General features: G+C 36.5%; 1 protein-coding gene across 1 annotated transcript in view; it reads left to right on the top strand.

Annotated features, from left to right (window-relative positions):
• Cad88C (cadherin 88C) overlaps window positions 1-19,759 on the top strand; it is a 45,604-nt gene extending 25,845 nt beyond the window's left edge. Inside the window, exons 11-29 of the mRNA XM_090120704.1 lie at window positions 662-824; window positions 1,196-1,353; window positions 2,356-2,511; window positions 3,403-3,582; window positions 3,836-3,970; window positions 4,435-4,619; window positions 4,950-5,209; window positions 10,891-11,054; window positions 11,359-11,526; window positions 11,835-11,992; window positions 12,598-12,779; window positions 13,319-13,548; window positions 14,135-14,311; window positions 15,692-15,972; window positions 16,283-16,520; window positions 16,903-17,088; window positions 17,381-17,716; window positions 18,126-18,324; window positions 19,023-19,759. Of these exons, the coding sequence (XP_089976830.1) occupies window positions 662-824; window positions 1,196-1,353; window positions 2,356-2,511; window positions 3,403-3,582; window positions 3,836-3,970; window positions 4,435-4,619; window positions 4,950-5,209; window positions 10,891-11,054; window positions 11,359-11,526; window positions 11,835-11,992; window positions 12,598-12,779; window positions 13,319-13,548; window positions 14,135-14,311; window positions 15,692-15,972; window positions 16,283-16,520; window positions 16,903-17,088; window positions 17,381-17,716; window positions 18,126-18,324; window positions 19,023-19,363 (3,897 nt within the window). The 3' untranslated portion in view covers window positions 19,364-19,759. The remainder of the gene's footprint in view (window positions 1-661; window positions 825-1,195; window positions 1,354-2,355; window positions 2,512-3,402; window positions 3,583-3,835; window positions 3,971-4,434; window positions 4,620-4,949; window positions 5,210-10,890; window positions 11,055-11,358; window positions 11,527-11,834; window positions 11,993-12,597; window positions 12,780-13,318; window positions 13,549-14,134; window positions 14,312-15,691; window positions 15,973-16,282; window positions 16,521-16,902; window positions 17,089-17,380; window positions 17,717-18,125; window positions 18,325-19,022) is intronic.
• Window positions 19,760-22,299: the final 2,540 nt, after the last annotated feature.

Consider the following 22,299-nt stretch of genomic DNA (forward strand, 5'->3'; position numbering starts at 1 on the left):
GAAGTTTGTATAGATTTTGACGTGACAACGTCTTATAATTCGATAAAGCCGGCTGCACGCACGAAAAAACATGACTCATGCGGCGTTACCTCGCTCTGACTCATCTGAGGCGTTCCATGTAAGGCTTAAAGTGCGAGCGAGAGCGCGGAACGAGCGACAAAGAAGCACAATTGGACGTTGTCACGTTCAACTATCGTCAGTAAACCGACTTTACAGACAACCAATTTTTATTTCATTTGTTTCCCGGCTCCTGGACGGCCAGTCCCCGGCACGGTGCAGCGTGAATCAGGCTTACTTATTAAGCAAGCATGAGTCACGCTGCTGCTTGCTGTTTTTAATATACTTACATACTTTTTGCTCGCACCCTACTACGCCGAGTAACGCCTAACTCATATATTTGCATACCCTATTTCCGTTTAGTAATTCAAACGTGAAATAACAACCATACTCATATTTACCTTTTAATTATTACAAAACAGACTTGCTATGTTATAATATGTAAATATTCAAATGAGACCCTTTTATGAGACAAAACAAATTAATTTATTTTACAATTTAAGACTTTTTGTCACTAATATTTAATGAACAATCTTTTTTTATTATTTTGAATATTGTGGCATTTTGTTATGAAATCTGAGTGTACTAAAAAAAATCCTTTTAGGGTAAAGGCAATAGAAATACGGCACAGTTAATCATCAACATAGAAGATGTCAATGACAATGCTCCAATGTTCCTTGCGAATAAGTATGAAGCAAGGTTGCTTGAGAATGAGTTGGAGTTTGAAAATCCTCTTATTGTAGAAGCTAGAGATCTGGATTTAAATGGTAAGAAATTTTTTATATAAGTGTTATAATCAATTCTTTTCTGTAACAATTTTTTTGGTAGATCACTGTTCTTGTTACTGAGTTATTATATTAAAAAATTTAAAATGATTGCGTAAGTAGAAGAAATTATTACGTAAATGCAAGTTACGTAGTAGTTATATGTACTTATTGAAGTGAAACTTCTTTATCGGGGTTGGACAAAAATTTTGTGTAACATTTTTGCGTTACGCCGTACACGTGACATTTTTGCGTTAAGCCATACTCGTGACATTTTTAAGGTCATAAAGTTTCACTTCTTACGTGTGTACTCTAGTACACGCATACATTTTTTTTGTTATTAGTAGTTTATTAAGTTTTTATTTCTTTCTTAGGTACAAAAAACAGTCACATCGAATATTCTATAGTGGGCGGAGATCACAGGAAGAACTTTTCAATAGATCCGAACTTGGGCATCATCACACCTGTCAGTGGTCTCGACTTTGAACAGATTCCGGGCGATAATTCAAACATACGACCTATTTATTTAACGGTAAGAATCACCATGTATTATTCGACCAAGCCAACTAGACGCTCGGGTGGAATGCGGCCTCCCCGCCCGCTTACCGCCTCAGGTACCGCGTTCGCCTTAGTACGGTTCGCAGCATCGACGCATTCGTATGTTTCGCATCGCTAGTTATTTCTGTACTTTTTATTGAAATCGTTAAATCTTGTTATTGACTGTTAAGTTTTTTGTTGTTATTTGTTTAAGTTTTACTGTGTTGTTATTCCTATGAATAGCCCTCGAAATGGGGAAAAATAAGACTATTCATAGCGGAGAGCGAACAGTGATATTACGAGTGTTACATTTTTTGCTATCTGTACCCGAGACATGGGCGGGTGACGTCACAGTTGAAAAGGGTCTAGTTGGCTTGGTCACGTAGTACATAATAGTTTTATTTTATTAATATTCCATCCTATAAGTGATATTTAAATTTCTAATATTGTTTGTAATTGTATCGTACAGACTCCAGTACGTAACTTGGCAAGAGTGATAAGATAGAGCAAAAAGGTGCAAAGAAATTTCTATAAATTTCAAATTCTTCTTGAATTTCTCTCCTTTTTTAAACTTTCTTCTAAGCAGATATGATAAAAGATAAAAATTACCAATTTCTTAATTACACGATGCGATAAATTTTAATGAAAAATAAATTTTCCTAATAACCTAAAAGGTTCGATCACAAGGCGGAATTCGAAGGCGCGTCATTCGCTTTTTCTATTCTATTTAATCCATACTAATATTATTGCGAAAGTAACTCTGTCTGTCTGTCTGTTACTCAATCACGCCTTAACTACTGAACCAATTTGCATGAAATTTGGTATGGAGATATTTTGATACCCGAGAAAGGACATAGGCTACCTTTTATTGCGAAATATGTACCACGGGCGAAGCCGGGGCGGACTACTAGTTTCATATAAAATTGAGCATTTGAATCCTATAAAACTAAAAAATAATAAAAGTAATAATCTATTGGATAATATCTCATCTACTAAGGTCCGTGCACACGATTTTGGCACGCCGCAGCGTTCATCCACAGCGCCGGTGACAGTGTATGTGCAAGATGTGAACGATCACGCGCCTTTATTTGCGCTCACTGTGTATAAACGTGCTATACCAGAAGATATGCCTGCAGGGACTAGTGTTATTGAGGTAAGTTTTTTAATGGTGTATATTATATACGTTACTAGCTTTCCACCCGCGGCTTCGCCCACTTGGTCTAAAACCTAATAAATTATATACTAAAACCTTCCTCTTAAATCACTCTATCTATTAAAAAAAACCGCATCAAAATCTGTTGCGTAGTTTTAAAGATTTAAGCATACAAAGGGACATAGGGACAGAGAAAGCTACTTTGTTTTTTACTTGTAGTGATAAGGGGGGAATATTTGTTTTTAGTGATGAGAATTATGGTGTAGTAGGTTCTCCGGTGTGAACTAATACGTCCGAAACTTTCCCGACTACCAAATTCAGGATTTGATTATTGTGATAAAATTATAATATTGACGTTTCAGTGCTAAGACATAAAGTTAACTCGAACCATGAAAGGTAATCTCTATACATAAAAATGAATCCCTATTTCTCTTGGTCACGGCATCACGCGTGAACGGGTGGACTGATTTCGATACTTCTTTTTTATAGTATTCCTTGAAGTACGAGGATGGTCCATATGTAGAGAAAACGTAAACATGTTCCACGGGCTTAGCCGGGGCGGACCGCTATTTATTTATTTATTTATTTATAATCTTTATTGCATACAAAACATAAATACAAATTTCACACACACAGACAGGACATTTGATGCAAAGGGCGGCTTTATTGCTTCAAGCAATTTCTTCCAAGCAACCCGAGCAACCAATGTATTGAAAAAAAAGAAAATTAAGGCAGATTATGTACACAATAGAAATAAAAAAAGGACATCACATAATAAAATAAAAGACAACAACAAAATTATGACTAAAAAATATAGTAGCTATATAAATATTGTAGCAATATAGTAGCTAGTATATTATAGAAGTGCTAAAATGTAATTTATATTTCCAGGTGAAAGCCCGTGACAACGACGGGTCGTACCCGAACAATCGCATAGTATATCGCATACAAAGAGGCGCTAGTGATAAGTTTGTTATAGACTCGCATACCGGCTTAGTGTCTGTTGCTAATGGCTCTAGTCTAGACCCAGACAGAACTGACCCTAAAGTCACGAGATATACACTTACTGTGGTAAGTTATAGTTTTATAGCTATTTCAAATTAGTCTATTCGTGCTTTGACGGGAAAAGTGAATAACTTCAGTGATATATTATTTTTAGGTTTTTACCAAAAAAAATATTCTTAATACTCTGAATTGCATAGTAAATTTTATTTTTATACCTATAGTAATAAGTAATTTTTTTTTTCTCTTTTTTAGATTAAAATGTTTTGATTTATGGTCCTGTGTACTTATTGTCTATTTAATATTAATTTTTAACCACCAGGTGGCGTTAGACGGTGGTATTGGTGAACACCAATTGAGTGCATCTGTCCTTGTCAATATTACGATAGTGGATGTTAATAATAAACCACCGATGCTTGTCGAGCCAGGGGCTGTGCAAGTTATGGAGAATATTCAGGTAAATATTGATAAATTTATTTATTTGCAGTCATAAAATGTATTTCGGCATAATATACAAGAAGAAAAAAATGTGTGCGTGTACTAGTGTACACACGTAAGAAGTGAAACATCTTTATGACCTTTTTTTTTTCAAAAAATAATTCACTATATGCAACTCTACAGAAATACGTCGAATCACGCGTGGTAGGGATAAGAAAAAGATGGCGCGTAACGGAAAAATGTCACGCGTAACGAAAAAATGTTACACTACATTTTTTTCCAACCCCGATAAAGAAGTTTCACTTCAAAAGAGTTAGAATAGTCATTGATCGATATTTGTGCACTAAACAATTTGTAGAATACACATAATTTTTAGTATTTTTGGGTCATAATAAAACGAATGTATTCAAGAATTTTTTCGAATGTTTTCAATATTTGATATAGTTTTAAATATTTGTTTTAAAAATATTTATTCCTTTCTAGGTTGGCACAATAATATATCGCGCTATGGCGTATGACCCAGACGAACAGCCAGTACTACGATATTCCATAGACAAAGAGAATAGTTACGCGCGAAACGAAGATGGCGTCCAAGTGCTGGCCACAGATTATGACTTTTTGGCGCTTTGGGATCTGAATACAGTCGATGGTTCTTTGAGGATTGTTCGGTGAGTACGTTGTGATAATAAAATAATATTACAATACTATTGCATATACATTTATGTTTTGTTAAATGGAGTTGCTTAACATTGCAAAATTACTACAAAATTATCAGGTCATAATTTAATTGTTAAAACTACCTTAATGCAATTTATTGAGATTTTTTTATACTGTAAGGTTTTCTCTTTCTTTTTTTGTAATAAGCTGACCTACGTTTGCTATCAAAAGAAAATTTTCCCGCTTTTGCTATGTTTTTCATTACTGCTTCGCTCCTATTGGTCAAAGCGTGGACATAGCCTTCCTCGATAAACATAAATAAACTTATATTTTTTTTCCAGAGTACTGGATAGAGAAAAAGTAGAACTTATAAAGCTGGTTATAACAGTAGAAGATATGGCCGCAATACAAGGCGGGCCCAAACAAACTGCGTCAGCCACATTAACTATTATAGTACTCGATCAAAATGATAATAATCCAAAGTTCAGGAAACCGTTTTACAAAACGTCGATTCCAGAAAATTCTAAGAACGGAGCGCATATTGAAACACTGTTAGCTGATGATCCGGATAAAAATCGGACTATGACTTACGTACTTGATGGTAATATTAAATAATTAGAACATTATTACATAAGTATCATGAATAATCCATAATTTGACAAATTATTCAATCAGCATGAAGGGAACTAGAATGAACTGCTTAAATAGTCATTTATCCAAATTACATTATTTACTAAACCGAAACTCAGTTTTCCAAAAAATATTGTTTCTAAAATTTGTATAGCCTTGACATTGAGTAGAAATAATAGATCTTAATAATAATTTACAGTTGCGCGCGGGCGCGTGTTATCGTTGGACGCGTCGACCTATTTAATAATCATTATTATAGTTCGATTCTTAACGCGACCGTCACGAGCGACGCGCTTGCTTCGACTAATCATGTGCATTCTTATTCCTATTAATAATAAATTCAATTATGGATAGCGTTGTTAATGAAGAATATTCGCGTGCTGAGGGAGATGTGACAGAGAGTAGTGAGATGAGGGGAAACGAGTTTATTGAGAGTGAGTTGACGAGAGAATCTGGAATTTTAAGTGGTGATGTGGATCAGGAGCGACCTCCAAAAAGAGGTCGGGAATTAAACTCTGAAGAGATTTGGACTACGGTAACAAGAAAGTCGAAGAGATTTGGTCGTGCGGATGTAATAAATGACACGGAGATAATACCGGAAGACAAAATAGAGGTTTGCTTGACATGTACAGAGAAGCTGCCGAAACAATTTGGGCTAGCAAAAATACTAAAATCAGAGAATGTGCAAAATGTAATACGAGTTAAATACATAAATTCGTACAAAGTCTTGGTCCAATTTAATAATGAGGAAAGTGCGGAACATTTTGTTACGTCCAAAACTTTTAACGAGAACGGGTATAAGTGCTATAAGACGTTAGAAACAAATCAATCGTACGGAGTCATAAACAATGTTGACTTAGAATTGAGTGAAGAAGAAATTATGAAGGGCCTTTCATGCACAAGTGCGGTTATATTATCGGCGAAAAGATTGAAGCGTAAAAACACAAACGACGGACGCTGGGAAATAAGTGAATCAGTCAGATTATCATTTAAGGGTGCTTCCTTGCCGGCATATGTATATGTTTATGACACTAGATCACGCGTTACCCCTTTTACTTTCCCCGTCACACAATGCTCACGCTGTTGGCGCTTTGGCCACACAATAAAAATGTGCACGTCTTTCAGAACAATATGTCCAAAATGTTCCGGGTATCACGCTAACTGTACAACTACCAAATTTATTTGCAATAATTGTAATGGAAGACACATGGCTATGGCTAAAATATGCCCTGTTTTTAGAAAAGAGAAAAAAGTCAGGGAACTGATGACTGAATTTAATTGTACTTACAAGCGTGCACTTACTTTATATGTGGTTCCATCACCTGTTGATTTGGACTCAGAAGAGGACTCACCAATAATTGCAAATGAGTCAGGCATTTGCACTTCAAGTATACCCGAAACGGGAACCGTATCACAGGGAGGGTCAGAAATACCCACGTATGCTAGCATAACAAAAAGAACTCCGAAAAGATCCGTAAAAAAGACCAAAATTCCTAAACGCACACATGAAGAAAGAATGGTTGAGGATGTACTTGAACAAGTTTCCGAGGCGAGTGAGAATGAGAGCAAATTGGAAGAGAATACAGATCGAAATTCCAAGTCAAAATCTGAACAAATATCTTGGCGAATTCTTCTTAAAAAATTAAAGGATAAAATTTTTGAAGCTAAAGAAGGGACGTGGTTTGAGAAGATTAAGGACTGTTTAAGTATATTTCTTGATGGAGTTTTCACTTTATTCATGCAGTATATCGGAGATATTTCTTGTTGTAATCTTATTAAACAGTTATGGACTCCAGCAGCTCACGGATCTCAATAAGTGTCCTTCAGTGGAATGCACAGAGCATTCGTCATAAAGTAAAAGAATTTGAGAGCTTGCTAACTCAAGAAAAGATTCACATAGCAATATTAAGTGAAACTTGGCTGATCCCAAACAGCTCATTCCGTATAAGTGGATACAACATATTCAGATTGGACCGGGCTGACGGTTATGGAGGGGTCGCAATTCTTACGCACAATTCTATTAAATCACAATTATGCAGTACACAGCTACATAACACCCAGATAGAAATGATTCACGTTAAAGTTTTAAATTGTAAAAATCTCGAAAATATTTTTTCTATTTATTGCCCTCCAAATGTTAGAACTTCAACTAGTGATTGGGATCAAATTTTTTCTTTAGGTAACCGAAAAACCCTTATTGCTGGCGACTTAAATGGACATCACACAAATTGGTCAACTAAGTCTGATGTTAGAGGTAACCAATTATTTGACTCATTAATAGAAAATAACTATATATATCTAAATGATGGTTCCCATACTAGAATCAAACTGGTTAATGGTTCAGCACAAAAGTCTTCTCCTGATGTTTCTTTTCTCTCTGCGGACGTAGCATTTGATTTTAGTTGGTCAGTTTTAAATGAGAGCCTAGGAAGTGATCACCTTATGATTAAAATTAAAACAGAGATCGAGAGGGTTAGCAGTTGTAAAGCTCGACGAAACTTTAAGCTGGCCGACTGGAATAAATACCGTAATTATATTGAGGAGTCACTTGTTAATTTTGGTCTTGATGACAATCATCAATCTGCTTATGATGATTTTATAAATATTATAAATAGAGCAGCCCAGTTATCAATTCCCTGTAAAAAGATTTTCCAGGATCCAATTCATCATCGAAAATTCACCCCTAAACCATATTGGAATCAGGAAATTTCAAGGGCCATAGCGGAGCGTCGTAAAGCATTAGGAGCATTTAGAAGAAATCCTACGCCGGACAATCTTACGTTTTTACAAGCTAAGATTAGTTTGGCACAAAGACTGATTCGCGATTGCAATACTAAATCATTTAGGCGGTTTTGCGATAGTATTGATGAAGTAACAAATGCCGGTGAAATGTGGTCCAAGATTAAATGGATTAAAGGTTATAAAGCGTCGAGAGATATTTTAACTCGTGAGAAAGCCGACGCTCTGCTATGCTCCTTAGCACCTGATTACGTTACACCTACGGTTCCTGATTTTGGTGGGAATAATCCTGAGTTGTCGCTGCCGGTTTCGTTACAGGAATTGAAAAATTCAATCAAGATATCAGATACAGCGCCTGGAATGGATGACATATCGTATTCTATGATAAGTCACCTGCCAGAATCTGCTCAGAAAATACTAGTCATATTATTTAATAGATTTTTAAATGATAAATTTGTTCCGAATCAGTGGAGAGACGTCAAAGTAGTTCCTGTACCGAAACCTGGCGTAGGAAATAGTCAATCCTCGGATAAAAGACCCATAGCCTTAATCTCCTGCCTGTGTAAAATTTTGCATACGATTATAAACCGTCGTCTAGAATGGTATTTCGAGAAATCTCTTAAATTTCCAGAAGAGATGGTAGGTTTCAGAAGATCGCGTTCTTGTATTGATAACTTGACTAGATTGGTTTCACGGATTCAGAGTGGTTTTTCTAAGGGAATTTTAACGGTAGCGTGTTTTTTGGATATAAATAGTGCTTACAATAATGTATGTCTAGTAAGTTTAATAAAGGCACTACAAAAACATAATGTGGGGTCATTGATTTCTGGTTATCTTTGGGAGATGTTACATCTAAGGCGGCTATCGATCGAAATTGGATCAGAATCTATCACTCGTACAGCTGGAGTTGGATTGCCACAGGGTGACCCTCTCTCCCCGTTACTATTCAATGTCGCCACCATGGATACCTGTAATAGCCTTCGTAATGTATTTGTATCGCAATACGCAGACGATTTTGTTATCTATGCTAGCCACAAAAATATTGATGTATTAGCTCAATTAGTTCAAACGGCCTTGGATACATTCTGTACAATAATATCTAGTATTGGTTTAGATGTTTCTCAAAGAAAGACTAAATTTTGTGTTTTTTCAAGGAGTCAGTGTAGGAACAGTAATTATAATAATATTATTTTAAAAATTAATAATCAGGAGATAAACCAAGTAGACAGCGTTAAGTACCTAGGTTTGTGGCTAGACAAAAGACTAAAATGGGGCCGACATATAAATGAAACTCAGGAGAAGACTCTTAAATTTCTGAATATTTTTAAAGTTTTGGCAGGTGCGAAGTGGGGGGTCCACCCGAAACACCTTAGACGTCTTTATTTATCTATTGTAAGAAGCAGACTAGATTATTGTAGTTTCCTGTATGATAATAGTATTAAAAGCCATTTGTATAAACTAACTAAAATTCAAAACCAGGCAATGAGGGTTATCGGAGGGTTTGTTAGAAGTACGCCAATTCACGTAATGGAAAGTGAACTGTGTATACAGCCACTGGAAATACGTAGAAAATATCTAGCTGCTAAATTTTACTTGAAATCAAGATCTATTGAAAATAATCCCACGTACAAGGTTTTAGAGGATTTGGATTCCCTTTGTTTAAACTCTTATTGGAGACGTAAAAAAATTCCGCTGTTAATAGAAACTCACCGTAAATTTTGCAATAATCCCGTAGCTTCAAACTCACTTTTAGACTATTTCTCATTAGACAAATGGATGAATTACTTTGATATTTCTGGGAATATCTGTGTTGTTATTGAAGGTTTGAATATGAGTAAAAGCAAACTATGTAAGGCTAATATTAAAAGCATATGTTCAGAATATTTATTTAAAAATTATAATACATGTTATAAGTTGTTTACAGATGGTTCAAAGGATGAAAATGGATGTGGATCAGCTTTTTATGACCCACAAAAAAATACACGCCTTGCGTTAAAGATAAATGCTAATTTATCTGTTATGCACTGTGAGTTAGTTGCGATTTTGGAAGCGTTGTCTTATATGTCAACGGTGGATTGCAATAACCTTGTCATTTTATCTGACTCAAAAAGTGCTTTGTTACACTTGGCTCGGCTACCTTCGAGAGGTCGAGGGTTTCCGATAGCCTACACTATTCTAGACACCATCTGTAAACTTCAATCCCAAAATAAAACCTTAGTTATCCAGTGGATTCCTTCACACGTAGGCATCCCGGGCAATGAGGAGGCTGACACTGTGGCTAGGCAGGCAATTAGTGACGGAGTATTATTTAATAGTCTACCGGTTTATTCCGAAGTACTTTCCTGTGCAAAAAAAATGTGTCGTAATTTATGGCATGAATATTTTAATGAGCGCTCACTCACAAAAGGTATTTGGTATAGGACGATTCAGTGTCAGCCTCCTACATCGCCCTGGTTCGATTCTGATAAATGTAATAGGAAAAATTCTGTTATTTTGATGAGACTTCGTTCGGGGCACATCCCGTCAAATAAGTTTAAATTTCTGTTAAAGCTAAGTACATCTCCTAATTGCCAAGAATGTGATGTCATTGATGATGTTACACATATTTTGACGGAATGTGTTCGGAATGAGGCCTTACGATCTCAATTAATGTACAATATTAATATAGATAGTGATTTAAATCTGGGATGGTGTAACAGCATCTTGGCTTTTCCTCTTTCTCGAGAAGCAAAGATGCTGATAAAACTATATTTGGGTGGTAGTAGTTAATTTTTATTATGTATGCTAATATCTTGCTAATATCGTGTTATTTGCTTTTACGGGGGTGACATTGTCAACTGTTGACAAAACCCCTTTTAAATAAAGTAAGAATAAAAAAAAAAAAAAAAAAAAATAATAATTTACATTTTTTAGGTCCAAGTGCATCCTTAGGCCTGGTACATATCGACAGAAAGTCTGGTGAAGTAGTTGTTTCGAATAAAATCGATCATGAAATGTATCCATGGCTTAATCTTACCGTAAAAGCGATAGATAGCGGAGTGCCTCCTAGACACGCTGTTGTGGATTTGTTTATTCAGGTATGTTTACTGATAGTCGTCATTAAAAAAAAATTAAAGATGCATTTTTTTTTCAAGAAGAGTTGTTTGTGGTTAGCTTATTCTATAATATTAGAGAAAAATAACCAAGGAACACTTGCTCTGCATATATAGAACTGCAAACTTCTTCTAAATTGTTTTTTTTTTATACACATTTATAAAATAATGCCTATATAAAAACATATTATATTGTTTTGCCGTTTTGCAGTAAATCAACCTTAAAATATGTTTTATATTTGACCATATAAGAATAAATAATCAAAAAATAATTAAATACTTTTCCAAGGTATTGGACGAAAATGATAACAACCCGGTATTCGAATCGCAACCATTCGAGTATCACATTAAAGAGGACACAGAGCCGGGTACAATCATTGCAAATATTATAGCTAAAGATGTGGACTCGGCGGAATACGGGAAAATAACATATTTACTGGATCGGATGTCTACACAGGTATTTATTTAAAAGCTAAAATTGTCTGAATTAAGAATATAACGTTCCTTTTAAGTCTATTGCAAGAAACCCCCAAGAATAAGTCTGCTGTGTAAAAAAATCTCACAAAGCCTAACATTGTGCGGTATTGTGACATTAATTTGATTATTGAATAAAAAACTATGAATATATGACTAAATATTTCCAATCCATATTAGCAGCATATGTTCTTATTCTCAGTTTATTTCATTTCAATTATGAATGAGCCTACGATAATGTTGTATTATGCCATATACAATAATTTAATGATTACTTATCGTTTATTCTAGGGGAAATTCCTAATAAATGCAGATACAGGTGCATTAACAGTGTCCGATTGGTTGGACCGCGAAACACAATCAACTTATAATCTAGTTGTGGAAGCATGGGATAACTATCAGTTTGGTTACCTTAGTGGGGAGAGCAGGAATGCTTTTAAACAAGTTGTGTGAGTATATTTCAAATGTTTCTTATATTAACAGAATTTAAAAAACCTGTATTTCATGAAAATTGCTTAAATTTTACTAAGTCAATTTTATAAGAACAAACTACCATCAACTTCAATGATATGTTCAAAGATCTTTTAACACTAAAATGTGAGACTTGAGGACGAATTCAAAATACGATGTTGATTATGTTATTTTATCAGACGATTCAGATTATTACTTTTACGTATCCGCGCAGACTGATATGTAGGTGTTTTGCTTTAAATCGCTTTTAAATTCTACAAACACAATCAATATTTACATATTTGAATGCTCACATAACCAAAGAATACTCATTGTGATATTTATATATGCACTAGATTTCCGCCTGCGGCTTCGCCCGCGTTTTCAAAGGAAAATCCGCATAGTTACCATTCCCGTGGGATTTCCGGGATAAAACCTATCCTATGTGTTAATCCAAGTTACCTATTCATCAGTCATATTTGTGTGCTAAATTTCATTGTAATCGGTTCAGTAGTTTATGCGTGAAAACCATACATACATACATAAGTACAAACCTTTCCTCTTTATAATATTAGTATAGATTAAATTAAATACCTCCTTCCAGTATCAACATAGACGACGTGAACGACAATCCTCCCATCCTACACGTGCCAGAAGATTGTGCGACCATCAGTGAATTCCATAACCATAGAGAGCCGATAGTTTCCGTGTCTGCAACTGATGCTGATGATAATAACCTGCCCAATGGGAGAGTGCAGTTCCATTTGGTCGCTGGGAAGGGATATGGTGAGATTTTTTAACGTGATAACGTTTTTAAAATCGTTTTAGTCGGGTGACATGTTCAGAAACTTGTGTCACACCAAAACCTCACGAGCGCGATCGCAGGTATAACGAGAGAGAGACGGACCGATCTCCCGTCTCATCTCGAGCGCTGCCACTGCATTATGTTATCACGTAAACATCTCGATCGTAAACCTTCTTTACAGACAACCAATTTTTTTTTGTAAGACGTTTTCATGAACAAAATGTGTTTTTTTTTGCACTTTTGTTATGTTGTGCTATTTTAATTTTAGTAATTTTTTGAAGGTACGAACTTCATAAGGAATAACTTGTTTATTTATTTATTTTTGGTAATCCAACAGTTTTACATAACAGCTTATATAAGCCAAGACATCAATTATTGAATCTAAGATAATTTTTTTACTTATTTCGATTAATGCGGCTCTCTTTCCATTTTTTTTTTCTGAACGATTGATTTATACATATATCTCCACAAAATTTCTGAATTTATTGCATTAATGACAAATATTTTTTTTTTTTAATAGAACTGTTTCGCTTCGAACAAGTGGGTGGAGATGCGAACACAGGACGTCTATTCGCAAAGCAATCGTTAAAAGATAGATTTGGGAATTACACCCTGATTGTAGAAGCGAGGGATTTGGGAATACCCCCCAATGCAGTTCGGGGCGAATTGAAGTTATGCGTCACAGATTATAACGATCACGCACCTATTTTTGTGCATCCACCTCAAAATGTCACTATAAAAGTACCCGAGGTAAGTTAATTTTTGCCTAAGTAGATTATTTAACAAAATTAAAGTTGTTAGAAAGCCAATGAACTCAAATGGGTTAATTGACAAATATTATAATAAGAATTTTATTTGACAGATATTACAATAAAATAATAATTTTTCCTGTGTAAATGTAATCGTATTTTGTTTTTGTAAAATAAATTTGCGATTTTTTTATCTGTGGATTACATGATCCAACGCAGAATCGATGATCTTAAAATCCGCCGAATTATGTTGTTACGCGGTATTATATACCGCCATATAGAGCGACAACGCACTAACGATCAAAAAATTTAAAAGAAATATTTTTTCAAAAATTTATTTGCCTATACCGGCAGCACTAATTGTGCACTAAATAATTAGCTCATGTGCCGCTCGATGCAGCAGCTCTATTTTACGGTTACGTGTAGAGTACACTGCTAGCTTAATTAAAAATTAGCAGTTTTATAATTTTTGGCTTACCCATAACAGCACCAAAACATTAGTTTCAACATTAAATTTTGACCTTCAAAACGAGCGATTCTGCCTTGACCATTTTAGCTTTACAGACGTACTTGTACATGTGTTGCAGAACGCAACAATAGGCACAACGGTGGTAACGGTGCGAGCGATAGACGCGGACATCGGGCCCAACGGTGCGGTGCGGTACCGGCTGCGGCGGGATGAGCGTGTGTTCGCCGTGCACCCCGCCACTGGGGCGCTTCGGACTGCCGCCCCGCTTGATAGGGACAAGCAGGCGGTGTACCAGGTGTGTACAGGGACAAGCAGGCGGTGTACCAGGTGTGTACAGGGACAAGCAGGCGGTGTACCAGGTGTGTACAGGGACAAGCAGGCGGTGTACCAGGTGTGTACAGGGACAAGCAGGCGGTGTACCAGGTGTGTACAGGGACAAGCAGGCGGTGTACCAGGTGTGTACAGGGACAAGCAGGCGGTGTACCAGGTGTGTACAGGGACAAGCAGGCGGTGTACCAGGTGTGTACAGGGACAAGCAGGCGGTGTACCAGGTGTGTACAGGGACAAGCAGGCGGTGTACCAGGTGTGTACAGGGACAAGCAGGCGGTGTACCAGGTGTGTACAGGGACAAGCAGGCGGTGTACCAGGTGTGTACAGGGACAAGCAGGCGGTGTACCAGGTGTGTACAGGGACAAGCAGGCGGTGTACCAGGTGTGTACAGGGACAAGCAGGCGGTGTACCAGGTGTGTACAGGGACAAGCAGGCGGTGTACCAGGTGTGTACAGGGACAAGCAGGCGGTGTACCAGGTGTGTACAGGGACAAGCAGGCGGTGTACCAGGTGTGTACAGGGACAAGCAGGCGGTGTACCAGGTGTGTACAGGGACAAGCAGGCGGTGTACCAGGTGTGTACAGGGACAAGCAGGCGGTGTACCAGGTGTGTACAGGGACAAGCAGGCGGTGTACCAGGTGTGTACAGGGACAAGCAGGCGGTGTACCAGGTGTGTACAAGTGGTCAAATATATGCAGATAAGACCAAGCGTGATGAGTACGAAGCGCGGTAAGTATGTTTGTACGATTGGAAAAGGTTTTACGTGACTAACTCGCTTGGTTAGTAGTATATGTACTGCCGAAGCGAGTACAACTCGCTTGGTTAAAGAAAAGAAGTTCGCCGTGCACCCCGCCACCGGCGCTCGATAGGGACAAGCAAGTGGTGTTCCAGGTGTGTACAAGTGGACGAGTGTATTCAGATACAAACAGGCTGAGTATCAGGTGAAATAGGTAGGCAGCTTGGTGAAGGTTATAGCTGCTCGCTTACGGCTTCACTCGAGTTCGCTATGAACCGTGGCACTTACGCTGCGCACCATCGTGCCGTCCATAGTGACAAGCTGACTGTTTATCAGGTGCGTATGCACTATGCATGATTGAAAAACGTTTATACATAACCACTCACTTTTGTATGCATTACTATACTTTAGATTCCCAACACTATTATAAATTCCAATATATCTATCAAATTTAATGTCTTACACAAATACAATAGATGATACGATGACAATACGATTTTTTTTTTACTATCTGCATGCTCACAGAAGCACTTACAGCCTAACGAAGAAAAGTCACAAATACCATTTAACAAACACAATAAATCAATATAAACAACCATTTCTTTTTCAGCTCAGGATAGAGGCGTATGACTTAGGTTTACCGACACCCCTAAGTTCAGACTTAGATTTGACAATCTACGTACAAAATGTCGACAACTACCGACCTAGGTTCCTACATAAACACACACACATAAACATCACGGAAAATGTATCGAACTATAGTACATTGCTACCGAATACCATAGAGAGAGATGAAATAGATAGAGGCGATGAGCCAGTATTGCCAGTCTGCTATTATATCGTGGACGGTGATGGGGATGCCATGTTCAAACTGGATAGAAGTAGTCATAGGTATGTATGGGAATTTATTTTCTTGATAAAATGTATAGCGCAAGGATGTAGAAAATAGGGATTTAAATCATATTTTTTGCATGCTTAAAAGTAAAAAAGCCGGTTGTTTAAAATAAAATAAAAACATTATTTTTATTTTATTTTAGGGTTGTTTATAATAGAATTTCAAGCTGTTATTATTTATTTTATTTAGATATTTTAACTAGATACATCACTTATAGTGTTCGATAATTGAAAAGAAGGTGGCCAGAGCTTTTTTTATTTTTAACCAAAACACATTAATTTATTTGCACATAATTATTTCTTCTAGATTAACATCAAAACCGCTAGACCGGGAACTAAAGTCCAACTATACACTAACCGTACTAGCGACTGAGGATTGTTTAAACAAACCTCAATACAATGAAAAACTCGACGCAGTTAGTACAATCAAGGTCCATATCAATGTTGATGACGTCAATGATAACAGACCCAAGTTCATAAGCAAAATATTCACTGGAGGCATCACTACGGAAGCCGATTTTGGCATTGAGTTTATGCATGTCAAGGTTTGTTGGAATTTCTTTATTTAAATAGCTTTTGTGTTGACATAGTATAGGTAATAATGCAGTATACAATATTCATGGAATTTTTTATTTGATAGAAATATTTAATAAATCTAGTATTATTGCAAATTTATTGATTAGTCGTTTAATAGTCAGAAAGGAAATGAGTTCCTTTTATTTTGGCTTTATGTTTAAAAACAATAAATACACAAGAAGATATTAAAAATAACACTGCTTATAATTATTTTGAGTGCAAAATTTTTACCAATGTGTTCATATTTTTACAATAACTACAAAACCGATTTGGATAACGTTAAATCTACATATACATGACGTAATAAATTTTAATAGCGACTAAAAATATAATTTTCTCTTTTATTACCAGGCGGTGGATTTAGACGAAGGTGAAAACGCCAAAATAAATTACTACATCGTTGGAAACGTAAAGGAAACATTAACAGAAGGGCTGGAAAACCTCGCAGTTTCACCGTTCCTTGTTGATGTGGATACAGGCGCTATTACACTTAACTTCGATCCTCAGAAGGGCATGAAGGGATACTTTGATTTCAAGGTATTGTTATCCATTTTTTTTTTCTTCAAGTTATTTATTTAAAAATAATACGACATTGTGATTGATAGCCCTATAATTAATTCGACTAATGCATACATGTGATAACATAAGCAATTGCTTTGTTTTTTTTTTTAATTTATGAGCTATTTTATTGCCAACTTTTAACTTTAACATGATTTTTCTTTAATTAATGTATCTATGTTTTAAAACCTACTGCAGTTCTATTGTGTTGTCTATTATTCATACATGTACAAACACAAAAAATAAAAATAAAACATATTCCTATCGACAGATACTAGCCAACGACACAGACGGACTGTACGACGAGGCACACGTATTCATATACCTCCTACGCGAAGACCAACGCGTGCGTTTCGTTCTACGCTCGCACCCGTCCGAAGTTCGCGACAAAATCAACATATTCCGGGAAAACCTCGCGCGAGTCACACGATCCGTTGTTAATATCGACGATTTGAGGGTACATGAAAATAAAGATGGATCCGTGGATAATACGAAAACAGACTTGTACTTGCATCTCGTTAACGATGAAGATCATTCTGTGTTGGAGGTGGAACAAGTGCTGCGGTTGGTTGATAAGAATATAGAGCAGCTTGATGATTTATTGAAGGTGAGAATATATTTTTATTGAACTTGATTTAATACTATATTACATATAGACGCTTTAAATATAATCCGGCACCTCCTTCACAAACATTATTGCGAGGGCTCATGGACGATGGGGATCGCTCGCTACCGGGCGACCAATTCGTTTGCCCGCGTTTTTATAAAAAAAAATTAGTACTTATGTGTTTTGTACGCCTTGGTACAAAACTTCTTATATTCGGATGGTACAAAAAACATACATTACATAACTTTTATCAGAAAACGTAAAACTTTCGAATTTATGTTAGTTTTTCAAACAATATTGAAAATCGCCCTAATTCTCAATCAAAAATGCAAAAATTTGGCAATTTTCTATATTCCGTCTATGGTAAAAACCCAAAAAAATATATCTACACACCATCTACCCACAACAGGAGTTCAACGTGCTGGACATGCAGCCGGCGGACTACCAGCCGCTAACAGCCGACTCGCTCGCGTCCACGCAGACAGTGTACTGGCTCGTGTGGACGAGCCTGCTGCTGGCCGTGCTGCTGGCGCTCACTGTGATGACCTGCCTGTCGCAGCGCAAGGACTATGCGCGCAAGCTGAAGGCCGCCACCGCTACTGCCTACTGTGAGTTGGGGATAGTGTCCCACACACTTCAATACAATGAAATGCATCCTTATAGTGACTGCATGTTGGAGTGATGTGCGGACTGCGTGCGCAAACTGCCGGCTACTGCAACTCTTTTATACTGGATAGTGTCCATACACTATCCAGTATAAAAGAGTGGCTCCATAGCCACACTGGCTCCATGTTGTGAAAGATAGTACTGACTAATGTCAATTTAGTTTTTATATGCTAAAACTTGGTGGTCTAGTAATTTATATTTTAGATGAAATTATTATGCAATAAAATCGCAGCAGAGATTAATTTATGTAAATTTAGAGTTTTAGCAATTCAATAATGGTATGCTGATGATGACGATAACTTACCAATCGAAAAATATTTGAACCTATCGAATTTATACATTGCAATGTTAAAATTATATTTCACATAAATTTTAACATGACGACGCGGTTGGCGCAGTGGTAAAGTAACTGCCTATTGAGCCGACGGTCCCGGGTTCGATCCCCGGTCAGGGCAAATATTTGTGTGATGAACTCAATTATTTGTTCTTGGGTCTGGGTGTTATTATCTATATATGTATTTATTAAATATTATATTTATCGTCGCCTAGTACCCACAACACAAGCCTTAATTGAGCTTACTGTGGGACTAGGTCGATTTGTGTAATAATGTCCTATAAAAACATAAAATTGTATCCGCAGCGTCCCCCATGGCCGGCGACTCGGACATGACGCTCCGCTCGGGCGGGCGGGTCCCCAACACCAACAAGCACAGCAGCAAGGGATCCAACCCCATCTGGCTGCACGCGTACGAAAACGACTGGTATAAATCCGACGATCAATTGAGCCGGTCTGAAAGAGACTCGCTAGATGAAAACGCAGTCAACCAAGACATGTCGAACGAGAAACCCTACTTCATTACCACCGCCGCTTTCCCGTCCATACAGTCCAATGAAGCGGAGCCCGAACAAGCCAACTTTGACTTTTATCAGCAATTGGAACATATGAAGAACGCTAAGAATATGGAAACTACAGAACTGTAGAACGCGAGAAGTATAGAATACTCAGTGTTGGATGTATTAAATGCTTTATATGAATGTACTTGATTGGTTATTGGATCTGAATTTTGTCATTTTGTAGATTCACGTATTTAAATATTGTAAGTGTAAATAGGTAAAGAATATATATTTATCGTTTATAGAGTAAGTAATAAGTTTTAATTGATACATTAAATGTAGTTCATAAATTAATCTTGTCAATAATTTAATCGGTTAGACATATTATGTGCCTTTGTAAATGTACCTTTATTAATTAATATATTATAGTAGAATGGTGTGTCATGTATGCGTGAGAGGCTCTTTTAAAATTGCATTTTATATAATCATCTACTTAGGCTATATTAAATAAATTATTTTATAGAAATAAAATAGTGTGAATATATAAAAGATGGTTTTATTATCTCCTATTTCATCATCAAGTTTGAAGCCTAGTAGTAAACTTGTAATCACATGAGTAAATAAAATGTAGGGTAGATTCATACAACCGCGCAAATCGGTTGCACTATAATTAATATACCATCAAGCTTGTAATAGCGCAAAGCAAATAATCAGCAAGATTTTACGATTGGTCAGCAGCAAATATATCTAATTCTTTATAATTTAATCTAAGTTAGGCCACGTTTCCATCTGCAAGAAAACTTCCGCAAGAAATGTCTTATGAATGAACTTGCAAGCTGCTGTCGGACAGACTGTCGGACATTTCTTGCGGAAGTTTTCTTGCAGATGGAAACGCGGGCTAATATTCCAATTGGCATGCATTATTAAAATAAGGTTAGAAAAATAACTAATCTGATTGTATTTTTATTGAAAAGTCGGCTTGATATAGTATAAAGAGTGTGGAGAAAGGTGGGAGACAGAATATGCGTAAACCACAAGAATTTACGCCGCAAAAGAAGTCCCGTAAGCGAGGTCACAACTCACACATCATTAAGACGCGGTGCGGCGCTGTCAGCGCCTAAATAGTTGCCAGTAATATCTTAAATTAAAATGAAATATCGCTTTGCTGTGGCTTTGTTTGTGTTTTACGCAAAATTATTAGAAAAATAAAAAAAATCCTTTCATAAGAGCCCTTATTTTTTATTTGGGGTTCTAGTCGCAGACGAAGGGAGGGGAGGAATTAACAAACTTGTGAACTTTTTCTAAAAATTTAGTTCATACGTGGTTCACCTTACTGCACCAAACCACACCGAACTATAGTAACCTGTAATATTAACCTACCTACGTAATTTAAGGATAACACCTATGTCTATGTATTTGTTTGCTATAAATTAGCGAGAAGCGAAGTGAAGACCACGGCCGGCGATTTATAGAATTTAATTCAGATTTTGGTACGTTTTACAATCAAACAAACAAACTATGTAACTATCTTGATTCTAGGTAGTAAACTAGGTACTATTCACAAGGAGTACATTTAAGGATTTCTTGTACAAAATTTAACTAATTATGTTCAATCACTCTAAAGCCAAGGGTTAAAGCACTCTCGGAGTGTTTACTAACATTTACTGAAATCGGTCCAGCTCTTTAGGAATTCAGTGACATACACTCACCGACGTTATATAATATAAAGTGGAGTTACTGATGTCCGCATCACGTGTAATTAACATGCTGAATTATAAATTTTATATAGGTACATTTTTTTATTTTACACTACCATACATAAAATAAACATTAGGAAAATCGGCGTGAAATAGTAGCACGCAGGCCTTTACCCTAACTACTACTTTACCTTACCCTTCCCAATCCATTGCTTTATACCTTTCGTCAGTACTTTTTATCCCCTACACTTTTCACTTTTCAGCAATCAGTAGGTAGAAGCGTAAAGTCTGTAAACGATCATGCCTTTGTAAATGTTCATGGGTGGTGGTAGCTCTTACATGCAAGCGACCTTTGCCGTCGATAAAAATAAGAAAGAATACTTTTATGCTTTTATGATTAAAAACATCCTAATTAAAAAACGTGACAGCTGCTCAAAGTCAAAACCCACCCTCGTGGAGGGCCACGTGAGTTGTAGATCGATCCCTTCCCCACCAAACATTTAAACATCTCACGTTTTTTATGAATTCCCTTTTATCTTCTTCAAATAATGCAACCATTATTTTTATATTTTCAAAAAACTTACTCCTACTATATTTTATTAGCTAAGATACAAAAGCAGATTTCCTTTACGTGTTATATATTATACAGAACAAGATATACAGTTACTTCCTCATACAATATATTTCAATTAATCGTTTATTCTTTATTTTTAGGATATGAATCAATATATTTTCTATGCTTTTATATTTCTTGTGTGCGTGTTCGTCACTCGACCCCACTTAAACGGCTTGCCCGATTTTAGTGAGATTTTTTGTATATGTGTAGGTGGACACGAAGCGAAGTCGCGGTTAATAATAATTAGTTGGTATATAAAAATATATGGATGCTCTATAGTTTCTAAAATAGTTAAAGACCAGAGACAGACTATTAATTGTTGACGATAAAAGAAATAAAGCCTGATTTTTTTCAGTATGTAGAAGTCGTGTGGTTAATGGCCCTTACCAAAGCAATTCAACACTAAAAGAAAAAAATATGTAAATCATTGAGGACTATTTTTATTAGTTCTATCCGTTTACTTCCGACGTAGGTGGTGTAACTACTTGAAAGTGGCCGCCGTCATCGAAATTGCGTAAATGGGGATTTTAAAGCTATATATAACGGTTGCGACACAAGGGATACGATTATAATGACGCCATTGAAATGTGTGGATGTGACGTATGACAATATTTCATTCTTGGTTTGTTCTTTGTTACTCGTTTACGCAGGCGCCGCGCTGTAGGAAGCGGCTTACGCACTAAGGAGGGTTCACATCAGACTAATTGTATCGCTACAGCCTACAGTCGCACCGTTACGTGACTACTCTCAAGTCTCACGTGTTTTTACAT

Source organism: Colias eurytheme, chromosome 4 (assembly GCF_061535395.1).
Source record: "Colias eurytheme isolate Ceu_HAF_F1 chromosome 4, ilColEury1 Martin Lab GWU primary, whole genome shotgun sequence".
NCBI lineage: Eukaryota > Metazoa > Arthropoda > Insecta > Lepidoptera > Pieridae > Colias > Colias eurytheme.